This window comes from Protopterus annectens, chromosome 13.part0, assembly GCF_019279795.1.
Source record: "Protopterus annectens isolate FY-2018-M chromosome 13.part0, PAN1.0, whole genome shotgun sequence".
Lineage (NCBI taxonomy): Eukaryota > Metazoa > Chordata > Ceratodontiformes > Protopteridae > Protopterus > Protopterus annectens.
The window spans coordinates 231,680,239-231,706,289 of NC_056747.1; the positions used below are offsets into that span (position 1 = coordinate 231,680,239).

The 26,051-nt window shown below is 40.2% G+C and overlaps 1 protein-coding gene across 1 annotated transcript in view; it reads right to left on the reverse strand.

The window, feature by feature from the left end:
• The window catches only part of LOC122787192 (NADPH--cytochrome P450 reductase), a gene marked incomplete in the record, with an annotated part of 550,447 nt that overhangs the window by 94,479 nt on the left and 429,917 nt on the right, over positions 1 to 26,051 (reverse strand). The window contains 2 exon segments of the mRNA XM_044053780.1: positions 19,017 to 19,284; positions 19,746 to 19,895. Of these exon segments, the coding sequence (XP_043909715.1) occupies positions 19,017 to 19,284; positions 19,746 to 19,895 (418 nt within the window).

Consider the following 26,051-nt stretch of genomic DNA (forward strand, 5'->3'; position numbering starts at 1 on the left):
GTTTTTAAATGTAAGAAAACACTGTGAAATGTGGAACTACAAAATATGTGGCAACATTGCACTCTACTGGCCCAGTGAAGCATGTTGTATCCTTTCATGTTAGAATTTGGCCCGAGGGCGGCTGGATGACGATTTCATGCCCATTGTTTTAAGGCTAAAGTTTATGACCAGAATTTAGATGAGGAAGGTGCTTTTATTGCTTTAGTTTCTGTTAGCATATACATGTGAAATGTCTTGTATCGTTGTAAGTTTCTGGCAAGGTGTTAGATTGCAAAATAATGCAGTTTGTGGCCTGAGAATTCAGACCAGGTGTTAAGATGATGCAATTAAGTGTCAAAAATTATGTAATTCTGAGAGGGCCTTAGAGACATGTTTGTTAGTAATGTTTAAATTCTATTTCTCACAAGAGACCAGACAGCATTTAGATCTGGACATCTAACTTATCAGCACTCTGCTTATGCTCACATGTAAGTCTGTAGCACTGTGATATCTTGTAGGAATAGTTAAAGCTAGCAAACATTAATTAGGTATTTTTCTTTGAAACCAGACCTGTACTACTGTATTATTTTAAGTTTCTGTATGATCTGTGAACTCTTACATATCTCTGTGGTGTAGTAGTTTTGTCTTGTGTTTTAATTATTTATTATTAACTATTTTTAAAACCTTCTAACTGTGGCTGCCTTATGTAGAGATGAAGTATGCTTTAGAGTACATTATATATTTATAGAGTTTACTGTCTAAGCCCTTCCAATAAGCCTTAGACTGTATAGTTACATTACCATTGGATATTAATATTGCACAATAATAAATGGACACCCTTTTAAGGGCCTTTTAGTAGCTGATATTATTAACTGGGTGGTGGCAGTAATTACTACCTATATGGGTAAAGGGGCACAGCTGGAGAATCTGCGTCAGCCTTTCCCAAGAGTATCTGTGAAGTTGTATAAATACTTAACTCAAAGTGTGTGTGTGTTGTGTCAGCTACTTGGGCAGGGAGGGTACTGGAGGTTCTAGCTTGCCCAGTTAAGCTGAGACCTGGACCCTATAGCTGTGCCAGTGGGGAGACTTATTGGGGGTCTGGTGAGCAAGGGAGCAGCCAGCCCCAGACTGACTGTGATCTCTGTGCTACGGTAGCGTTGTCGCCTCGCAGTAAGACGCTGTCCGGTTCGATTCTCAGCTAGAGCTTCTTCTGCGTGGAGACATGAGTGAATGGGCGTACCTTCATTAAAGGTTGTGCATCAGGGCTGGTAACTCGGCACGTAAAACTCAACTACCAATCATTAGCGGACCGGAGTTCCGCTGTGGCGACCCCTAACCGGGAAAAGACACAACAACTGTGTGTATTAATTATCTTTTCCCCTTCTATGAGACAACCTCCCTGGTGTTAGTGGTAAGGATTGAGGCTCCTTGATTGATGGGCCAGGGCACGGTCGTCACAAAGGGTATATTATTGTGATCTATAGTTGTGGTGGATATAGAGTTATTGTTAGATAGCTGGGTAGATAATGAGAGAATAGATTCTGTGAAGTGATGGTTAAATTGAGAAGCTATGCTGTCATTATTAGTGTTGGGAGATGGGGTGGTAGATTTGCCTGGTTTCAGAAGGGAATTGATAGCTTGCCAGAACGTTTGGGGTTTTTTGGAATGTTTGTTTTGGATACCTAGGAAGTAGTTTTGTTTATCCAGTTTTGTTTGTGTTTTTGGCCTGATTCTGAAGTTGTTGATATTTTTGTCTATCTTGGCTAGTTTTGTTCTTTTTCCAGATCTTCCAGGCATGGTCTCTGGCTTTTAGTACGGCTTTTGTGGTCCTATTTAGCTAAGGGGCATAGTTAAAGGAAAACTCCACCTTAGAACTCAAAAAACATATTTTTTTTCATCATATCTTTGTTTTAATGTCTCAAAATCAGTCCAAGTGCTTCCTTTACAATTTTGATGTGTTTCCCTCAAAATGGCGGATGATGGGGCCTGCCTTAGTAACATGATCTTATTTTCTTGCTTTCCTTCCTTCTTCCCAGAATACATTTCAAGTCCTCTTTATATGACTCATGCCAGACATAAGGAAGTGGTGCTGTTTTCTCATGCCATTAAAATATAATGGCAAGACTGTGAAGCACTGTCATCTAAACACACTTTCTGTAAAAGAGCTGCTTCTGTGTTTACCTGACTGAGCCTCATTTATCTGTCTGCCAGAGCCTGTTCTATGCTATAAACAGCTGTTAGTTACTTGCAACAAAGGAAAGCAGATAAAAAACAGTTTTTTTGTAAGTGGAGTCTTTTGTAGTCCTAACAAACTTGATAAACCCTTCCCATACTCTCATGCTAAGGTGTGAAAACTCTCACTGCAGTAAACAATCCTTGCTGTACATTTACAAGTGACAAGTAGTAGGATTCTAAACTTAGTCTGTCTGCTACTTCCCAATGCCTTCAGTGGGAGGATTTTTCTCTCTCATGAATGATGCAGACTTAAAATGTGCTTTACTAGTTCCTCAATTATTTCTGTCATGTTCCCCCTCCTTTTTTCTATTTCATAATTAATTTATACTTTGGTAACCAGGAAAGTGAACTGGTCCCGGGACCCTTTTCAGCCACAACATAAGCTACACTGGCAAAGATAATAACAATTATTAAATGCACTTATCAATACAAATAAAAAAAATAATGATAGAAAGACACTGACCAAGATTGCATGTGGAACACACAGGAAGTGTGTGACAGTGACCAAGTAAATCATTGAGCAACATTTACTAGAATGTATACATTAATAATGGTTAATTATACTATAAATAATTCATTGTATACACACATTGCGCACACAAACACACACATAGTGTGTGTGTGTGTTTCTGTATATGTGAATGTATATAAAGTACATGTGTACAAAAGTGCGTGTGTGTGTGTGTGTGTGTGTGTGTGTGTGTGTGTGTGTGTGTGTGTGTGTGTGTGTGTGTGTGTATTTAAACATAGTTAAGTACTTCTGATTTCCTTTTCTTAGTGTTCTTAATGCAAGGGCACAAGTAAATTCAGCTGTCTATTATGGTTGCTCTCTGATAATGCAAGGACTTACTCAAAGTCAGTGGAAATCTCTTACAATGGCTCTGCATGTACCAGATATGCATCCCCCTCTGGAAGGATGTCACACAAAGTATAAAAGACCTTTTTTATGAACAGTACCTGTCACATAGTTGATAGGGTTGCCACCTGTCTCTTTTTGCAGTTCTGGCTTATCTGTGTGTGTGTGTGTGTGTGTGTGTGTGTGTGTGTGTTTGGGGGGGGGGGGGTTGAATTGGTAAATACATTTATACTTTACAAGAAAAAAATATTTACTGACTTTTCTCTAAATGCCACAGAAATCGTTGCTACTACTCAAGTTATCTTAACACAAACTATTATAAATAACATGTAAAGCTTAGACTTTCAATACTGTGTTGCTGCTTATGTATTTTGTCAGAAGAGTTGACAATTGCCTTTAAACCCCTGACTGATCTAATTGCTTTGTTTTGCTATGAAAGGAGAGTGTTAAGTTCTCCTCCCCCTACAATAAAAACAGTGAAAACAATTACACAGCTTTCTGTCTTTTTTATATCAGCTGCTGTGTTCCTTACATTAGCAGGATTAATTATCTATCTAAGATTGACAGCAGTACCTGACAAGGTACACTATAGACTTAACTGTGTCTATGATATGTCATGCAGGTGGAGATGGATTTCTCTGCAAAGTATGTAAGAATTTGAGTTTTAAAAAAAGTAGGTGGATTTTCCCTTCCTTTGACACCAATGCAAGAAAATAAAAGTTTTAAAAACTTCAAGCAGGTTTCTGGTACATACACAATGCTGGAACCATATAGTAGGGAGAAAATCAACCTAACGAATGAGTTAAACTGTATGAGAGGGTGGAGTTTTCCTTTAACTTTTGTTCTAAGTTTCCTGATGGGAGTTACTGTATTTAGAGCACTCATAAAAGTACTATTGAAAAATTCAACTGCCTGGTTTAATGCTAGAGTTTGTAGTGGGTGCCAGTTACATTGTTGTAACATGCTGTTAAGAATTTGTGGATTTACCTTGTGTTCATCTCTAGTTTCCTTATACGATATGAGTTTGGGTATGTTTACCTGTTTACCTCTGAAAAGGATGCACCCATCGCAGTACCCTTTAGCTGTAGAAAACATCTTTCATCAAAATAGAAGACATTTTGGTTAATACATGTTCAGCTAAACATATCAAGAAAGTGTTAAATCCAAGACTATACAAAGGAATTTTATCCAACCAATACTGTAAAGCAGTTTAAACCAGCCCAGTGAGGTATACTGGTATACAATGATTTGACATCAAGCGTACACATTATCCAACCTGTATCTAGTTGGGAATCAGAAATGATGTTCAGAAATTGGGTAGTATCTTGAATTCTAACTCTTAACACCCTGAAGTACAGGCTTCAAATACATGGTAAGAAAAGCCAATAATGGATCTGTCAAGGATAATAAATATAATAATATACTATTCTCTCTCACCTTGTGCTGGCCAATTTTTGTATTTATTCATACTTTTGTATAGCTGTGCACTTGCCTACTTGCGAAATAAATGTGTTTTGGACACTTATAGAAAAGTCAGAAAATATTATTTCTTGTAAAGTACTAACACATTTATCATTTTCAAGCCCCCCACATACAGAGGACAGAACTGCAGAAAGACAGACAGGTGGCAACCCTATCAACTAGGTGTATTGATACTGTTCATAAAAAGGTCTTTTATGCTTTTTTGTGACATCCTTCCAGAGGGGGATGCATATCTGGTACACACAGAGGTATAGTAACAGATTCCTACTAACTGGGTCAGTCCTTACACTGCCAGACTGCATGAGCACTTTGTAGTCCACAAAGAAAATGTGACCATTGATGGCAACTACAATATACAGATGAATTTAATGTATGTTTACCGTGTGCTTTTGCAGTAAAAACATTAAGAAAAGTAAATCAGAAACTGTGTTAAAATGTGTGCGAACACACGCACGTGCACACACACACACACACACACACACACACACACACACACACACACACACACACACACACACATACATTTAAACACTGTACTGCATTTCAGATATAGCATTCTACATATTACACACATTTTTATATTTTATATACACACACACACACACACACACACACATATATATATATATATATATATATCTATATATATATATATATATATATATATAGAAAACAAACAAAAGGTTGGAGAGATTAACGAATGGCCTTAGGCTTTATCCAAACAATACCTGAACTGTCTGTGCAAATTCAAGGTAGGTAGGACCCTCCCACTAGCAGACTGAGAAGGAAAAAAGGAATGGAGTTGAACAGTCTGATTCAGGCACAACTCATTGACTGCCTTGGGTATAAAAGAAGGATTATTACAAAGGACACCCTGTCCCTTTGAAAAAATCAAAAAAATAAACAAAAAGGAGGGATGGTTATAAGGGCCTGAAGCTCAGGAACCCTTCAAGCAGAAGTAAGAGCAAGTATGACAGTCTTCCAGGTACAATGTTGCATAGAGGCTGAACCTGCAGACTCAAAAGGAGCCTGGGTCAATCTTTCTAAAACAAAATTAAGATCCCAAGGAGGAGGAATAGGCATCCTTGGACCCTAAGATGTAGGACACCTTTATGAAACTGTTTGATCTCAAAGCGAGAAGCAAAAGGAGGATTCAAGGGCAGACAGGCAGAAATAGCTGACAAATGGGGTTGTACAGAAGAATAGACCAAACCAGACTGGAGCAACTCCTCTAAGTAGGACAGAACCAGAGGGACCCCCACTGAAAAAAGGATCCTGGTTATTAGCATGGCACCAAACAGAAAACCTCTTCCATTTGGACATACAAGACTTTCTGGTTGCAGGTTTTCTTGTCTCCTGTAGAACCCAGAGCACGTCCTCAGAAAAGAGGGCCCTCTCCTCTTCAATGTATTTGCCAATGATCTTTTCTCATCCTGCCCCCAATCCAATCTTACTCAGTATGCTGATGACTCAGTCATCATTAACTCTACTGACAACATAGAAAACCTTCAATCCTTTACACAAAACTCACTCCACTCAGTTGAAGACTGGCTAAAATCCAACCAACTCCTGCTAAATGTGAGCAAAACTAAGCTACTACTCCTACCTAAAAATATGGAACATGCAAAACAGAACTTTTCCATAACATCCCTTAATGGAACTAAAATTTATGTTGACACCCAAACAAAACTCCTTGGAGCAATAATTGATGATGAACTTAAATTCAACCATCACATTCATAGCTCAATAAAAAAACACCAAAAACTAGGTCTGCTTTTCCGTCACAAAAACTTTCTTCCCTATGCATCCAGGCCATCCTTTACCCAATCCCTGCTTCTACCATCCCTATTCTATGCTTCACCTATTCTTACCCACCTACAGAGTAACCTAATATCCAAACTAGAAACCACATATAACAAAGTAGCCAGATTTGCTGCAAATCAACCTTACAAATCCCATCACTGTTTCTCATTAAAGGCTTTACACTGGCCTGAATTTTCCAACTTATTGCCTCAATCCCAACTCCTTATAGCCCACAATATACTAAACAATCCTAAATCCTGCCCATCCCTTGCAAATTCTCTTACACTTTATACTCCTCAACGCCCACTAAGAAGTGCTAATCAATACATTCTTGAAGTTCATAAGCCAAAGAAAACCTTTGGGAAAATACTCTGTCACTCAGCTGCAAAAAATTGGAACACACTCCCTTTAGCCCTTAGACTACATAAAGACAAAAATGCCTTCAAGATACAGCTTAAATCTGTTTTCCTACCAAATTAGTTATGTTCATGCTCTAAACTAATACCAAAGAAACATTCAAGGACAACCTAACTTAACTGTATCACTTCTACTTCTCTCTCTTACTACTATCTACTCATTTTTCTCCGTCATATTCCATACTAGTTAGCTCATGTTACTCTCATTTCCCATAATCCCTTATTACTGTTCTTTTATTAACTTCCAAAATTCTCACAACTTTATCTGTATATTTACTTATTTCATGCCTAATATTGACCTTAGTCTTACCATATTTCTGCTTAGTGTCTTGCCATACTATGTGAAAATTTCCATATATGTATTGTACTGTATTTCCATCCATTCTGTATATTCCTTTGTTGCATGTTATGTAATTACTTCAGAAGTATGTATACTTAAAATGTGATCTGTGTTTATCTTTGTTCTTACTATTTGTTTACTTAAGTCTTTTTTTTTTTTTTTGGGGAGCTTTTCTCCTCGGTCTCTGCTGAAAAAGGGCTTTGAAGAACCCAGACAGACTAACCCAGTTAACAAATGTAAAAATAAATACATAAAAAGAGATCAAAACCCTATCACCCACAGAGTCAGCTGAAGAGTGGACAAGTGAGGATGGATGAGTGACCTCTTGTCCTTTGTGAGGAGGTCCAACCGGTGAGGTATGATTGCCCCTGGTCAAATGCTCTAAGAAGAGGAAAGTACAGATGTGGACACTTACCATAAATGTAGATGTTCGTGTGTGTTCACTGCTGCAGTCCTAACAACTGGGGTTATCCATGCTGTGGTAGCCCTCAGTCGGTCCAAATACCAGAGTCAAGGTTTTGTGCATCGGCTGCTGTCGCTTGCTGGATGACGTCAGGTTGTCCGAGCTATAAAGGAGAGCAGGCGACGTCATTACCTCAGTTTTTCTTGCCTTAACCAACCAAAGAAGTCCAATTTTAATAATTATTAGTAGTCCTGGGGTCAGCGATACCCAAAGAAATATGTGTCTCTCTAAGGACAGCAGATATCAGGGGAAAGGAGGGAGGGAAAGCATGACTGCAGCAGTGAATACACTCGAACATCTACATTTATGGTGAGTGTACACAACTGTACTATGTTCTTCATGTCTCACTGCTGCAGTCCTAACCATTGGGAATATTCCCAAAGCTGAGGAGAAGGGTGGAAGGTTAATAGAAACTTAGGATTGGGTGAGCATGCCCTACAGAATTGCAGAGGCAAACCCAGCCCTAGCTTTTGAGAATAGACTCAGATGGTAATGTTTGGTGAAGGTGTGGACTGAAGTCCATGTGGCAGCTTCCAGGATGTCCTTGGTGGGTACCCCTCTAATGAATGCTGTGGAAGTAGAGGCTGCCCTAGTGGAATGGGTTCTGATGGTCCTAGGGAGTGGTTTTCCATGCAAGGAGTAGCAAAACTGGATGTAGTGTGCTATCCATTTGGAAATGGTCTGTTTGGATATTGGTTTCCCCTGTGCCCCTGTTTTAAAGCTGACCAAGAACTGGTTAGTTTTCCTGAATGTCTTTGTATGATCCAGATAAAATCTGAGTTGTGTGTGCACATCCAAAGAAAGCAGTATCCTTTCCCTTGTTCTGTGGGTTAGGGAAGAAGGTGGGCAGGTGGATGGCCTGGTTGAAGATAACATCTGAAACCACCTTTGGCATGAAGGAGGGATTGGTTCTCAGGGAGACCCTGTCTGCATGGAAGATGATAAATGGTTTAATGGCCATTAAGGGTTGAAACTCTGACACTCTCCTGGCTGAAGTAATAGCCAGGAGAAATGCAATTTTCAAAAGAGGTACTTTAGTTCTGAGGATGCTGCAGGCTCGAAGGGAGGCAGAGTAAGCTTTTCTAAAACATAGTTCAGGTCCCAGGCTGGGGAGGGCTTTCTTCTGGGAGGCCTGATATTAGAGGCTCCTCTAAGGAATTGTTTGATAAGAGGGGGGAGAACAATGGCTGTTCTGTATCAAAGTGTGCTGAGATGGCAGAGGCATGGATCTTTATGGAGGAGAAGAAGAGACCCTTATTAAGCTCAGCAAGATAATCTAGAAGAAGAAGAGGAATGGAGGGCAGATGTATGTCTGCCCCCTTTGACTGGCTCCAGGAGCAGAATCATTTCCATTTTCCAGTGTAAGATTTTCTGGTGCTGGGCCTTCTGGTTTCTGTGATGATGTCAAGGACTTCCTTGCTTAGCATAGATTCCTTGTTGGTTTTGGTAGAATAAGCCATGCTGAGAGCTTGAGTGTCTGAAGGTCTGGGTGCAGCATTGTCCCCGGGAAAGCAGGTGAGGTGTCAGAGGTAGCTGCCAGGAGGGCTGGTGAGATAGGCTATGCAGCAGTGTGTACCAATGCTGTCTGGGTCAATCTGGTGCAATGAGTATTTCTCTTTGTTTTTCCTCCCTTATCTTGATAATTACTTTTGGAATGAGAGGTAGAGGTGGGAATGCAGACACAAAAAGGGTATTCCAAGGGAAGGTCAAAGCATTGTCCTTCCAGGCCAGGTGATGGTACTCCCTGGTGCAGAATTTCTGTACTAGGTGACTTAAATGAGAGGCAAAGAGGTCCACCTGGGGGGGGGGGTCTCCCATGTGTGAGTAATTTGCAGAAAAATGTCTCTGTGGATTTGCCATTCATACGGTTCCAGCAGTTTCTGCTTAGGTGGTCTGCCAGGGTGCTGCTGATGCCCGGGTAGGGATTGGGCTAAAATATGTAGTCCCATGGATGAGGCTGCTAGCCACAGGTTCATGGCTAGTCTGCACAGGGGGTAAGACTGAGTCCCTTGTTAGTTGATGCACCACATGACTGTGGTGTTGTCTGTTTTTATGAGAAAAACCCCTGGTTTGAGGTAGGGTTTGAAGGATGCCAAAGTGTTTTGTACTGCTATCATTTCCTTTTGGTTGATGTGCAAGGGTAGTATTAGTGCGTCCCAGAGACCTTGGGCGCATCTGCCTTCTAAGTGGGTGCCCCAGGCTATGTCCGAAGCATCTGTAGTTATGGTCTGGTCTGATGGACGGAGGGTAAATGGAAGTCCCTTGTTCAGGAGGTACAGGTTCTACTGCCCCTAGGGATATTAGGTTTTGCACTTGTTTTAGTGCTTCTGCCCACTGGTTTGGAGGTAGGTCTGGGAACCCTCTTGGAAATTGAATTTGTATCCCTGAGCAATGATTTTTAAGACCCACTGATCTTTTGTTATAGAATTCCAATTTTCTCTGCATAGCGATAGCCTTCCTCCTAGCTTTTGGTGTGGTGGAGGCAGGCAGCGATGGGAAAGGTAGTCAGTTTTTTTCCATACAGGGTTACTTTTGAACTCCCTGCTCTAGTGTCTGAGGAGGGTCACTGTTTTGTTCTTTTTTATCCCTGAGTTTTAGTCCTGGTGGGTCTGTCCCTACGGGTTTTGCCTTGTGCCTGCCCTTTGGTGCAGGAAAGGACCAGTGTTTTTAGAGGGAAAATTTCTGCTGAACCTAGGAGGTTGTACTTGAAGAAAATCTTTTTCTGTCCGAACAAGTGGTCTTTGTCAAGAGGTGCATCCATGATTTTAGCTTTGACATGATCAGGGAGAGGTTGTTCCTTCAGCCATGCATGTCTTCTGATAACAGATCCTGAGACTGCTACCCTGCTAGAAGCTTCTAGGGCATCAAATCCACAGTGCAAGGAGTGCTTTGCCACCTGAGATGAAGAGTGCAGTAATTCTGCTATCTCTATTGTTGGCAAAATCTGGAAAAGCAGAAATTTTCTGTTTCAAAAGTTCCAAAGTGTGCTGTTGATATTTTAACATATGGAACTGACAGTTGAGAGCTCTTATAGTTAAAGTTGCAGAGGTATATACTTTTTTACCCCATCTCTGTCCAGGGCCCTAGATTCTTTGTCTGAGGTAGTAGGATTCTTTACAGCGGTAGCCTTAACTCCTTTAGGTCCCTTAGTAATCACCTCTGGATCTGCTAAATGATTTCTGTAGATGAATTTAAGTGAGTCAAGTATCTTGTAGTATCGGTCAGGTTTTCTGGGGGCAGGTGGAATGGTGTCAGAGGTAAGGGTGGATTCTTGGTAAACATCATCTACCACCTCCAAGATGGGTGGGATGGCCAGAGACCTGTGCTAGGGTAGGTCCAGAAACTCTTAGTCCTTTCTTGGACTGAGAGAAATCCGTTGATTCCCACTGGAAGTGTTCCCAGAGTGTGTGGAGGGTTTCCCCAAAGGAAAAGTCCTTTGGACGTGATGCAGAAGGAATAGATTCTTCTGCATCTGAGCCTTCATAGGCAGTAAGAGGATTTTCCTCATCAAAAATAGAGGAGTCAGATCCCGCGGAGTCTAAATCCGACTGGTTGTCTGGAGAATGTTCCCTTCTCCTTTTGGCTGGTGTGGCCTGATTACCCCGGATGAAAGTGATGAGACCCTCCGCCATTTTAAGCATTTTAGTTTGAGGAGGGGGAGGAGTAGTGGAATGGAGACTTTTTGCTGTTTTCTTTGGAGTAGCTCTAAGTCTGGCCTGAAGATTATCCCTCAATGCTATCAGTGTGTGTTAGTCGGAAGAGAGGGCGAAGGGCTTGAAGTAAATTCCGAAGTGCAAGCGTTATCCTCAGAAGCCAGTGCCTGCGTAGCGGCTCTTGACCCAAATGAGGCAGACGCAGCTGAAGGCTCATTAGACAATGCAGTTTTCTGCGGCATACAGGACTCTGAAAGGGTCTAGGCAGAGGCCTGCGAAGTAACAGAGTCAGTTATCGGGGCTCCGAAAGTGCCTCAAAGAATTCCAAACAACTGACTACCCTTTTAGCGGTGGTGTCGTCAGAAGGCTTGGCCTTATGTGGTCTGTCTCTATCCTTATCTTTATGTTTTTTCAGAAGATATGAGGTTTGCTGACTGACGGACGCCATATCGGTAATCAGAGACTGAAGACAAAAATATCTGGCTACAAACAGAGCTCTACGACGAACAGTTCTAGCGTTAAAGAGGGCACAGAACCGACAGCAGGGTACGTCGTGATCTGGGCCTAAGCAAGTGATGCAGTAAGAATGGAAGCCTCGGTGTGGTATTTGCTTTCTACAGGTGAGACAGTTATTGACTTTTTCAGACATCGGTTAGTGCAAGAAAAAGTAAGGATCTCCAGTGGGGTACTTAAGCTTTAGATGTTTTCAGCTGAAGTTTGAAATCTGGAAACAGCCGACCGGCACTGTTGCAAATTGCTTCTGCTATGGGCTCCACAGCAAGAAAGACTGAGGTAATGGCATTGCCTACTCTCCTTTATAACACGGACGACCTGACGTCATCCAGTAAGCGACAGCAGCCGATGCACAAAAACTTGACTCTGGTATTCGGACCGACTGAGACCTACCACAGCATGGATAACCCCAATGGTTAGGACTGCAGCAGTGAAACACGAAGAACATCCAGTGTTGTCCTTGCCAAAAAGGAGTCACTAACAAGATTTTTGGGGAGTCCAGCTGAATCTTGTGCAGGACACTTGGAACTAGGGGAAGAGGAGGGAAAGCACAGAGAAACATCCCCTTCCAAGGAAAAGGAATGGCATCCATATTCCATGCTAGATGGCATAGCACTCTGGAACAGGAAAGAGGAAGCTGCCTGTCAGAGGAGAAACAAAAAAATCTACCTGAGGAATACACCACCAATGGACTATGTCCAGAATCATGTCTCTGTGAAGCACCCATTTGTGAGCTTGTGTTTTGGACATGTACAATCTAATGGCAGACTCCTTGAGCTCTGAGAGAATATATAGAGACTGCATGAAGAGCTATGATAACCAAGAGCCAGACCCCAGGCCTGAACAGCCAACCTGCAAAGGAGGTAAGACTTTGTGCCCCTCTGCTTGTTGACATACCACATCACTATGATGCTGTCCATATAAACCTTCAGGGGGACTGGAGAGGGAATGGGGTGAAAAGCCTGAAGGGGCAGAATCAGAACTCTCATCTCTCTGATGTTGATAGGGTCTGACTTTTGATGGGGGGACCAAAGACCTTCCCTCTACAAGAGGGAACATTGGAAGAGAAGACATGAATTCCAGGGCTTGAAGAAACTCTCTGGCTGGAACAGCAGACAGAGGAAGAAGAGAGTGAAATAAAGCTGTCAAGGACAGAACTTTTGGAGGTGGAAGAGAGGCCAAACACTGGCACTGTCTGAATCATGCAACCCATGCACACATGAGCCTGAGAAGGAGTCAGGATAGACTTTTGAAAGTTGATAGTGAATGACAGACTTTGGGGGAGACGTGCTGAACTCCAGATCCTATAACAGGCAACTGGAAGAAGGTGCCTAAAGCAACAGGTTGTCTAGAATAGGGAAAGTCAGAATGCCTTGGAGTCTGTAAAAAGCAATCACAGGAGCTGGGCATTTTGTGAATACCTTTGGGACAAGTAGAAAGGCCAAAAAGCAAAACACAGAACTGAAAATGAGAGGAAGAAACACAGAAATATAAAAACTTCCTGAGAAGAGGATGAAAAGAAATACGAAGGTAAGCATCCTTCAGATCCAAGGACACCAGAAAAACCTGGGGTAGTACAAGAGGAAACACAGTTTGAAAAGTTGTTGTTTGTCTTTCGGCTTTTCCCGGTTAGGGGGTCACCACAGCGGAACTCCTGCCCACGAATGATCGGCAGTTTTTTTTTTTTTTTTTTATGGTGTCGAGTTGCCAGCCCGACACCCAACCTTCAACGAAGACACGCCCATTCAACGCATATCTTTCGAATGCCCACTCGACCGTGGGAAGGACATGCAGACTCCACAAAGAAGGCACTCCCAACCCAAGCCAAGAATCGAACGGGAGAAACTCTTGCTGTGAGGCAACAACGCTACCGCTGCACCACCGCGGAAGTCAGCATGTGAAAAGAAGGAACTTTGAGAAAGGTATTTAGTAAGGAGAGATCCAAAATAGGTCTCAGAGGCCCTCCTTTCATGGGTCCAGGATCATCCTGGAGTAAAACTCCTTTCCTACTTGTGAAGGAGGAATAGTTTGAGTAGTTCCATGATCCACCAGGGACTCAAGGACCTCTAAGAAATGAGGGAAGTTGTTCCAGAGGAGGTTAGGAATCCCTGAAAAAAAGAGAGAAAGACTTCTACACCATGAAGTAACCCTGACAGATGATAGAACCCAGAATCTGAGGTGATGATAAGGTGGGAGGTTGGTATAATGGTTAAGGTGTTTATCATACAGACACAAGGTACGGGGTTTGATTTTTGCATGGGGTAATTGGCTAGGCTTAAAATGACCCACGAGGGCAGTTAACCTAGTGCTAATCTATGAACCTATATGCAAATTTGGAAGACAGAAGGAGAGCCAAAGGGACAAAGGAATCTGGCCAAGGGGAAGGGGGCAAGATGCCAAATGGAAGCAGGTTTCTGAGCCACAGAAGCCTGACAAGACTTAGCAGGAGGACTTCTCCTACCAACCTTCTTGCCTTTGGTGGCCTGACGAGGCTGCCTGCAAACAAAAGCAGACCTCATACAAGAGTTCCTCTGGAACTTAGGGATATGGGACACAAAAACAAGTTTAAGATCTTACAAAGTTTTACCTTTTTTTTTCTGAAGAGACAAGCACATCAGTGGCAGCAGTCCCAAACAGACTGTTATTATCGAAAAGAGCATCAAGCAACATGGCCTTAATGGCTTTGGGTAAAGACTACAGGCAAAGCCAAGAATAATGCCTCATGAAAGACTCAAAGGCAACAGCTCTGGAAGATGCATCAGCAGCATCATAGCTACACTTGATACAGTGATGAGCCACCTGAGAGGTAAAACCTAAAATAGATAGAGCTTCAGAATCTAGGAGGCTGAAAATAACCAGAGAAGCCTGGACAATCAAGGCCAGAGCACATCTGGTCATGTGGGTGTGGTAACTGGATGGCCCAAAAGTTCAAAAGAGAAGCATTGTAAACTTTATTAACAATTCTCACCATTGCCCTACTATCCCTTAACTGAAGGCTGAAGCTTGGAAGAGGGTGAAAGTTTAGAAAGCTTGTCAGAGTATACTTGATACTACAGCAGGGTCAGCAGAAGGACACTTAAATAAGAACCGACAATCTTCAGGAGCCTTATAGAACCTGTCAGGTTTCTTTGGAGCAGGAGGCTAAGAATCAGGAGACTTAGAAGCAGCTATAAAGGTGTCCAACAAAGCAGACAACACAAGAGGTACTGCAGAAGGCTTAGAAATGTCCACCTGAATCAGCTCATAATACCTTTTCTGGATATCAGACAATGGAGAAGAATCCCACTTAGGTTATTCCATCACTCTGGCTATAGAGTCTCCAAAAGACGATTCCTCAAAAGGAGACTCAGGACTCTCAGACTCTTCTTCCTCAGAACCATAAGCGAAAGGCAAAGGCATCTGGGAAGAGTACCACAAGGACCCATTACCAGACTCTGAATCCTCATATGAGGAATCAGGTTCCTAGCCCATTTGGAAGGAGTAGAAGTCCAAGGAGGAGTAAGCACAAAAACCTCTTGGGGAGGCTTCAGGGCCATTAAGGTATTAAATCAGGCCCTGAGTAAACATCTGTCATTCCCTAGGAGGATCCGTAAGGTGTACTCAAACATGCTTAGTCTTCTGCTTTTTTCTTGGTAGGGACATCAGCTCCAACAAACACTGGAGGGTCCGACTCTTTACAAGATCCAAAAAGAGTACCAGGAACCTCTTCCCTGACCATAATTTGCAGATTCCCTCTACGGCCCTCCCAGATGATCAACTGCGGTTCCCCCTAAACATTTGGAGCTACACTTGCAAAGCCTCAGAGGACATGCAAAAGGAAGGATCCAAGACAACAAATGGCCTACAGACCTATCATCTGCTTCTAGTGAAATGTCCAGGGAAATGTGGACAGCCAAAGAATTCGGCCGAGATTTCTTGGCCTTCTTCTTGCTTAATGGTACCTCAGAGTTAGAAGATTCCACCACACTACCCTGGGCTAACAGTTTAATTCTCTGGTTGTCAAGAGAGATGGCCAGGGAAGACAAATGACTTGTAAGAGTATTGGGCACAAATGCTTTACAAAAGCTACTTGACATATGGTCATGGGAAACACCAAGACACAAAAAGACACTGTTTATGATAATTCTTAAGGGGAATCTGCCTCCCACACTGACATTTTACCTTCCTGGATGATATGAACTCTAGGTATCCAAAATTAGCAAGACCAAAAAAAAAAAAGACCTCAATGGGGCACTTATCTGAAGGCTAGTTATTTAGCCCAGCCAAAGGGCATTTAGACTAACAAGCAATGATGCAGTGCTCGAACTAGTGGAAAGGATGTTTTGGGTAACTGTGTCTATAAGTCACCTTTATACTCTACTTTCTGTATGGGAAGCATACGTGTGACGTACGGCGCATACAATATCTAAGTGCTGTGGTAAACTGGCTGGACACTGGGCTATCCTTGGCAAGAAATCCCTACTGTGAAGAATAATGCAACAGTGATACAGGACATCTGTGGTGACATCACAAACATTCCCAAAGTCTAACTAATGCTTTATGGAGTCAGCGCATGCATTATGAAGAACAAAAATGAATACAGGACTTAGCGCTATACAAAACATGTTACAGAACATGACATTTGTGCTGTTTTACTCGTGCCTCCTGTATGGATGAAAAATGAACTATTAACACTGCAAGCACAGGATGTGGCATTACACTGCTCTTTTCTAATGCAGGACATCACAAAAAAACAGCCAGAGTGCAAGCAAATTCTTATTTAATGAAATACAGTGAAGCGCTTTTCATTTGTAAAATAACAGACTGCATCAGATTTGTTATTTTACAAACGAAAAGCGCTTCACTGTATTTCATTAAATAAGAATTTGCTTGCACTCTGGCCATTTTTTTTTGTGTGATTTCTACAATTTGTTTTTTCGTCTAATGCAGGACATCACACAAATCTGAGATGTGTGGTGGTGATACAATATATGACCAATGCTGCTAATTTATTAACTGCAGCACATGGATATGGTACTTTTTTAGGATGTGACATTATTAATATAATAATCTGCAGTTTGCTAGTTATCAATAACAGTCTGAACTGTGAAAGTGGGACATTTTGTGTAATCATGCTTGGGAAATGTTCAGAGGTAACAGACAACAGCCCAAGAATAATGTACTTACACATCTGTAACACTTATTTAAAAAATTTGGACCGTACAGCTGCATTTGACTACTATGCAGCATACAGTATATCTACAAGGTTACTACCTTTATACAGTATTTGCCAAGCATGGGCTCTCTTATTTGTGCACTTATTACATTAAACTTGTTCATGTGGTTTAGAAATTGTACCAGTAGAGACTCTTATCTTATACAAAGTAGGTACACTACAAATAATTTGGAGAATGATTAGGAAACGCATTAAGAATGATTATGCAGAGAACTACATTAGAGTCTTTTGAAGAATCCACAGGAAAATCTGAGCACCATCAAAGAACAGAGAAAAACTTACAGTTCCTCCAGAGACTCATCATAAAAATCAACTTGACCAAATCTTGAATGGCTGCTGAAAAGATAGCCTAAGAAATCTATCAGGAAAACATCTGAAGGCAGAATGTCAAAATCATATTCACCTGCTATAAAAAGCTGGATTCTGAACTGTATGCAAGTGCACTGGCCAACGTACATGTATATATGTGTAGCATTTTTGCATACAGTACATGAAATTGTGTCCAATGTATCAGATTCTACTTTGCGCACTGTAAACTGCAGTACTTTGCAAACTGTGAAATCTTAGTATTGCTTTTGCTTGCTAATTAGCATTACTTAACATCAGTAGTAAAGTATTTTCAACAGTTTTCACATGCTACTCTTGGCATTCCTTTGACTGACTCAGAGATCAACATAACAGAAACACCTTTGAAGGGCAAACACTCAATTACACCCAAACGAGAGGTACTGCGCTGATTTGGAAATCTTCCTACGAATAAGAGATTCAAGCAGTCAGAATGCAAAAACAGAAATGACCAAATGCATGAGTAACAATAAAGATAATAAATTCTCAAGTCTATACAAAGGAAGATTTAAACCTGGTAATACATTATGCCTCTCCATCTCAACTGGTACTAACAAGGGTCAAGAGCTTAGGGTCTTGTTGGTTATGTTGTAATAGATACAAAGACTAGTCTTGGAGCTAAAAAATATTTGCTAAAAGGGTGATATCAGACAGTAGTTATCACAAACTGATGAAACAGAGGACACCACTGACAGCAGCAGCACATATCGATGATTAATGGTGCCCAACAATGCATGTCTGGGTGAAGTTCTGCCGTTTACAAGAACAGTATTATGTTCTGGACAGCAGACAGTCTTTATAAATCAGTACAAGTCTAAATAAATCAGTTGCTGGCTTACACTACAAAACAAGAACAGATTTGTTGACACGAGAATCACTTCTGTCGATAAATAAATTCTGCAATTGAATCATCTTGAGAGAAAATTCACCAAGAAGATTTTACTTCACAAAGACTATAGTTACAATAATAGATGCAAATACCTAAATTTATTTACTATTCTTTGTACCTTCCTCCATTGCAAATTAATATTCGCTTACGATGTCTTTCAAAGCAAAAAAATTGACAACTGTAGAATTATATGGCGACATCAGGCTATGCAGTATAATTTACGTATTATGAGAAAACAATTATGTCACTCTTCCTTAACTCAAAGATTGGTGATATTAAATTAGACTCAGTATGACCTTAGAATCCTTAAACAGACAACTGAATTTGTGGGTTGGGTCCAAAGTGTTTGATCCATAAATCTTGGAGTCAAAGCTACCGCACAGCGTTAATGCTGATACACAACTAATTTTGTGGATTACAGCAATACTCAAAGCCACCATACAGATGGAAACTAACCAGAGAAATAGAAAATACATGGCACAGACCTGGATTGAGTGATACAAGGACTACAGTAGTACAGTGTAGAGATACAAGGCCAAGAACTGCTAATGAACTTCATCCTGTAGTTCTGGGTTTGAGCTCCTACCAGCAAACTTTACAGCTCTGAACAAATCACTCAGCCAGATCAGTACAGCAGTTCTGGATATCCCTAAAAAGATGAATGTATGCCTAGGCTGGTTTAATCCAGTAATTTTAAAATAAATTAATAAAACAGTACCTAGGAAAAATAAAAACTGGCAAAAAATCTGTAACTTATTTTGCATTCATGCACAGATGCCCAGACTCATCTGCTTAACAATAAAATTATTTAAACTTATTTTAATTACCTTGTTCCTTCAGCCAGGCCCTCTCCTGAATAAATCCCATGAACGGGGCAATGCCAGTACCTGGTCCAATCATAATGACAGGTGTGCTGTACTTGAATGGTAACCTAAATTGCGACTTGCGTACATACATTGGTACTGTGGATTTGAAGCCATTGTCGCAAGGTACCTTGTTCTTTAACCAGTTTGTTGCAACACCTTTGTTTAAGCGATCAGTTTTGGTCTTGTACTCCACAACAACTGCACAAATGTGGATTGAATTAGGATGAACCTAAGCAACAAAAAAAAATCATAATTAAAACTGAACTGAAAAAAGATGACTGCCTTTGGGCCTGTCAAGTGCAGCTTGACATTATCACAGTCAGTCAAACAAAAATTAAGAGTCAGGTTTGCCCAAGGACATTTTTGTTAAGTTACGTTTATTTCAAATGTACCTCATTACCTACTCTATAAAAAATGATTTGGCTCCCAACAAAATCTACAAGACTGCAACAGAGCTATCCAAGGGGAACAAATCTTTAAGTAGTCTGGCTGCTGATCTCCATCACTGACAAAAAATGTAAAATGTCTAGAACACAGAAAATTGGTGAAAAATAATCTGAACTTGCATACAAGTAGACAAAGCATGACAGGAAACAAAAGTTACCCTGGAAATGTTTCTTCTCACCCACGTCATACTTCACATCCTAGTTTTTCCTTTAGACAATTAACAAACACTTGAAAAAGTATCACCTTTGAGGATGAAGCAATGGAGTAATAACGAGCTTGCAGGCGCGGTAATAACTCGCAGAGATGGTCTACAGGGGGATGGAGAGACGGTAAATCTTCCAAGATGGCCAAAATGTTCCTCCTGGACTCAACCACCCAACTCAGGTACTGAGCCTAAAATAACATAACAGATTATAATTTCCATGGCAAACACAGTACTTTTTTAAAAAGATACTTTGCATGCAAGTTGTTACCACTGGCATTTGATCAGAAATGTATCTAACTAGAAACACTGTAGTGAAACCAACACAAGATAACAGTTAATGAACTGCAGCTGGCACAAACTGAAGCAATTCCAATTAGAAATTTAAGTTAAAGCTGGAACTGGGCTATCATCAAAGTGGATAGTGACAGTTTGTATGCAACTGACAAGCTGCTATAACTCTCAAAAGGTGCATGTTAAATATTTACATACTGCAAAAGTAAAAATCCTCTACTTCACACAGACCATCTTGCTAGACATCATCCAAGTATCTTCTGTTCTTTAATGACAATGTTTACTTTCAGAGATACCATCAATCTGTAACAAGTAACTCTTCCAAATGGCATATGTTTAGGCAGGAAGATAAAAGATCTGGATGGACCAACCTGCACCAAACTGTTATGAAAAGTAATCACTCTAACAGTGCCTCTCTGATACAACTCTTTCAGCATCTGCCACTGCACAAACCTCTTAATGCACACTTCACAGACATCTGATAGCTTTAATCGGAGGTCTCACATCAGGCAGTCTAAACCATCAAATGTGCATGTGTCACAGCACTGGTTCTCTTTAAGCTAATTTATGCCCAAGCTATTAAACACAGAAAGTTGCTAAAGATAACAGCTTGGACATTCCCAAATTATGCTCCAACTCTGATGAATCAAGCTGCAAGGAAAAACTGCACTGGGATAAAAAAGGAAATATTACTAAATTCTGCCAATACAATTTTTTTCACTTAAGACTGCAAACATTCAGCAAAAAGCTTGAATAATTTTTTTGTCTAGTAACTATCTAAGGACTCCTTGAATATATACACAAAACAAAAAACACAAATCTGACACCAAAAACAAAACTGGGAAACAGAGAACTATCCAAAACCACATAGCTTTATATATATATATATATATATATATATATATATATATATATATATATATATATATATAAAATATAAAATACAATTCAGCCCTTTTGTCTTTCAATAATAAAGACCTTTTCAAATTAAACCAAATGGACGTCTGAATATATTTAAATAAAATAAAGTATCAAAACACCAATCAGGAAGAACGCATACTTAACCCAGTTACCCTTAAAGTCATAAGCAGATAAGACCACTTAAATGCTCAAGATAAACACAAGAACAAGAAATACATACACATACAGAAAAAAATCAAACCTGTTCTAAAAACTGAAAATGAATGCAGTGTATAAGTGTAATTCCTTATTAATAAAAAAATATATATAAAACTATATACATGAAAATAAAATATGTACGCTATATATATGAAAATATATAAAAATATGTTTTTCAATGTCTGAAAAACATATTAAAATATACATATTTTATGACAGTACCATAAAATCAAACATGATTAAGTGAATTTAAATATCGGCTCTAATTTTTAGAATACTAGAAATTGATATAGCATCATCGATGCCTGGTAACTCAAGAGCATTTAATCTAATATGCTGACTTAACTCTTTACATTCAAGAAAAACATCAATGTCACCATACAGAGGGGTAACTAACACCCTATCGATTGCAAAGAAAGTACATTTTCTAAAATTAATACAGACAGTGGAGTACCTAAATAAGTCATTCATGGATATCCTCTTATTAATGTCATAAATATATTCCCTAATCCTTTCCTTCAAGCACCTGTTGGTTTTCCCAACATAAAATGCTTCACAGGAGCTACACAAAACTAAGTATACCAAATGGGATGGGTTACAATTAACTTTCCCTGGACAAGGTAAGGTACCGTGGAAATGTCTGACCACAGCATATAGCCTTTCATGGAATAAATTTACAAATTTTACAAGCACCGTATCTGTACATAGGACTAGGACTCTAGAAAACTTTACCTTGACCTGCCTCAAGAATGTTTTTAATATTTCTCCCTTTGGAGTAGGTAATGATGGGTGATCCACCCTAAAACCTTCCTAATATCCTCACTGAAGACATCCCAGTGTCTCCTAATAATGCTGACATATTCACCTGTAGTATTACTAAACGGGATAATAAATACAACACTACCCTGGGGCCTGATCTGAATGTACTCAAAGCGGTCTACTCTTCTACCAAGACCACCATTTAAAACTAGTGCAAAATGGTCCGACCAATGTTCTGCTACTTGTGCTGCTATATATCTCTTAACAGGTCAATGGGATACCCCCGATCCAAAAATAATATAATCAAGTGATGTATTTCAAAATTAAATGAATGTAGTCAGAAATGAGGCAAGATAATCTAACCATTTGACCCTTAATGACTGATTTTTTTCTGTCACAGGGAATGGCAGCCTTCAAAGTGGAGGTACGTGTTGGAAAAAGTTTCTTTTCTATAAATGTTAGACGTAAAACAACCCCTAACCTCATCTGTACCAAGGGAGATGTCCAAATAAATAAAGCAATTCTTACTAATGGAACAGGTAAACTTCAAAACGTTAGCTGAATTATGCCATAAGGCAAAAAAAAAAAAATCTTCCCACTGTTTTAAACCACCTTTCCATAAGATCAATTCATCATCCAGTCATCTAAAATAGCCATGTATAAAAGGAAGAAACTCAGGAACAAAGACATAATTCTTCTCTCACATAGCAAGTGCAATGCTGGCATAAAAAGGGGCGCATGCAGCACCTACGGCAACTCCGGAAATCTGATGGTAAAATCTGCCTTCAAAAAAGGAAATTATTGTGGAGAATCAAATCAAAAAGTGCAGTAACCACCCAAGCATCCAAACTTGACGTATCTGTCTGCTCGTATAAAAAAAGCGGAAAACCATTCTAAACCAACATTGCATGGAATGACTGTGAAAAGGATGTTTTGTTGGAGGCGGTTTTAGTTAAGCTTACTGTGAATTATGATGTCTACAGTCAGAGTTTCACTCAACAAAAATGTTTTCCTGTTACTATTTAGTAGAACACTAACTATAATAAAGAAATGTGGAAAGAACTGGAAAAGGGGAGGAGCACTGGCATTCATTTGAATTATTCTATTGACGATCATTTAGGCACGACTGCTAAAAACGGACAACCACAAGAAAGAAATCTAAATGTCAAATAATGAGTTCAAAAGTTTTACTGCATAAGTAAAACTACAAGAATCATATTCTTAGTCATTTAGATGGTATAAATTAAAACACATTAAAATATTTTAGTTATTTGCTTTAGACAGCATTAGCAATCCCAGTTACACACTACAGTTTCTTTCTGTAACATGCCTGTAAGACACCGTCATCATCAAGCTTAAGGTCTTCTATAGCAGACTACATGAATTATGCACATCAGCCCTTCTCATACTCCCTGAAGTGTCAATGTATTCATTATGGAAACAAAATCAGAAAAAATACAGAAAGCATGTTATTAATTCACATTACTGATGAAATTGGCAAAAGTTTCAACATATATGGTTATCTGGAAAAGTTCTACAGTAAACATCACACTCTAATAGATTATTACTAAGCTAATGACCCAGAGACCACTAAAGATCCAGAGCCCTTTCTAAGCCTAGCCAAGTTTTCCCGAAAGAATAACTAATGGAAGTATGACAATGCCAGCACTGTGAACACAAAACCAACATTTATTATAATTTTGTTCAGAAACATGTTTATGAATATATAAAAAATGCTCTGGATGACAACATTCAGTGGTTGTAATTTAAAGACTAACTGTTCAGTAATGAGGTAATTCTAATGGAAACCTTATTCTTCCTTTAACAAGGGGAACCAATGCCATATCAGTTGAATCATGAAAGGACTCTCCCTTGATGTGTCCCTAAAGTTGCGTCCATCTTTACCATCAGTCAGCATTTAGCATACTTTTTTGAAAGTTTCCATGTCTGCAGCTTTGACAATGCATGGAGTGACATCGCATTTCAACTACATAAGCATGCTCATCTCCCACACCCACCAGTTTCCCTCCTGGTTGCCAGTGAGTTGCCTTTATGAAAAACATTAAACAATGAAGATCTGTCCCCTCCAGTCCTAAAAAGGAATATATCAGTATATACTTGTCCTACCTTAAAGGAACTTCAACAACTGATAATAGCTAGATGGACCACCAACCCAAAGGAGAGCAGCATACTGCTATTCTTGTATTAGACCTAAAAATGAAGGCCCTTTTGATGGACATGAATCTTTCAAAATAAGGACGGAACAGGAATTTGATCCAAAATAATGATAAAATAGCAGTGACAGGACCCAAATGTCTGTTCAACAAGTAAATAATCAGAGCACTTATTTGTTTGATTGAGTGACTGACTGTCTCTCTATACCCCATTATGGGGGTTGTACCCTCTCGCAACTGTAGATAATACCACCTCTAAGCACACAGAAACTTGAGAGTGAGAATAATCCCTCAACACCAAGGTTCAGCACCATCAACCTCAGCAGAGCAGTAATGCCTGAAGAATGTTTTCAATGTTCTTATTTTAGCACCACTGATGAAACTATATGATTCCAGAGAATGTGATAGTTGTGTTGAATGCCATGCAGTTGGTCATCAGGTTGGAAGCAGCTGGCAGATACCAGAAGGAAGCTCAGAAGATGGTGTCCAAACAAACAGTCTAAACAGGAATGGCCTTACTACTACAACAGAAAAGCCTGCTAAAAAAAAAACAAAAAAAAACAGATTAACCAAGCACTGGAGGCAGCTACTCACGGGCAGGATTAGCTTTAGCTCACAGAGAAGCCAGCAGGCAGCACTGTTCTACGGCTCAGAGAACACTGCTAATAAGTGAAACTGACAACTGAGAGTTCTCCCATCCCAGAGAGCACAAGGTGAACCACCAATGCATCTAACAAACCTCAAGAGTCACCCCGCTGCGGGGTGGGAATGGTTCCTGCTCATTCTCCCTATTTTCTACCAAACTGAACAATGACAGGTTCATCCACAAAAATAAGTTTGTCTCTCAGGGGGAACTAATAAATTGGACTAAGGGTGTATCTGATTTCTGACCTGGATACCTGCAGCTGCTGAATTGAAACTCCTGCAACCTTTTGCAGAGGCAGAGGCAGCAGGGAGGGAGTTTAACCATGGATAAGTTCCAACACTGCTGAATCTGCAGACTCAACAGCATATAGATGACAAGCTTAATGCATACAATGACCAAGTCCCCTGAAGGGGAGAAGTTCTTCAAAGGCAAAGACAACACGTTGAAAAACTCTGCTGCACCAAAGCTGACTCCCAATTCTGTCTTGTACTGAGATCAACAAGCAGAAAACTCCCCTAGAAATCTCATGAAAAAAAGGAAAAGTACAGTTGTGCACACTTACCATAAATATAGAAGTTCGAGTGTAATCACTGTTGCAGTCATTACATTTGGGTAATCCTAATGGCAGGTTGCCCTCAGTTGGCCTGAATTCCAAAGTCCTGGGTCCTGTGTCAGCTGCCGTCGCCCCTTCCCTGACGTCAGGTCGTCAGGGGTATAAAAGATGCGGCCGACACCATTTTCTTTAGTTTTTCTTGCCCCAGATGTCAGGTGCCCCCAAAAGGGTAGCCAAAATTTATATATATATATATATATATATATATATATATATATATATATATATATATACATAGATATAGATATATATATATATATATATGTGTGTGTATAAATACATGCACCAATATAAACTTTACCTTCATCTACAAGCAAATACACCACATAGGTTGTATAAATCAAGAGATGGAAGGATAGGTTCCATCAGAAGAAAGGGGGATGGCGGGTGGGTAACCTGGACTGCAACAGTGAATACACTTGAACATCTACATTTATGGTAAGTGTACACAACTGTACTATGTTCTTCGTGTTTCACTGTTGCAGTCATTACATTTAGGTAGAGTCCCAAAGCTATGGTTGGGAGGCTGGAGCTAAACCGCGTTAGGAGCAACTATGAGGCCCTGCAGAACTGCAGTGGCAAAGCCTGCCCTGGATTTAGAGTAGAGTGGCAGATTATAGTACTTTGTAAAGGTGTGCACTGAACTCCAAGTAGCAGCCTCTAAAATGTCCTTGGTTGGTACTCCCCTGAGAAAGGCTGCTGAAATGACTGCAGCTCTGGTTGAATGTGGCCTAATGCCCTT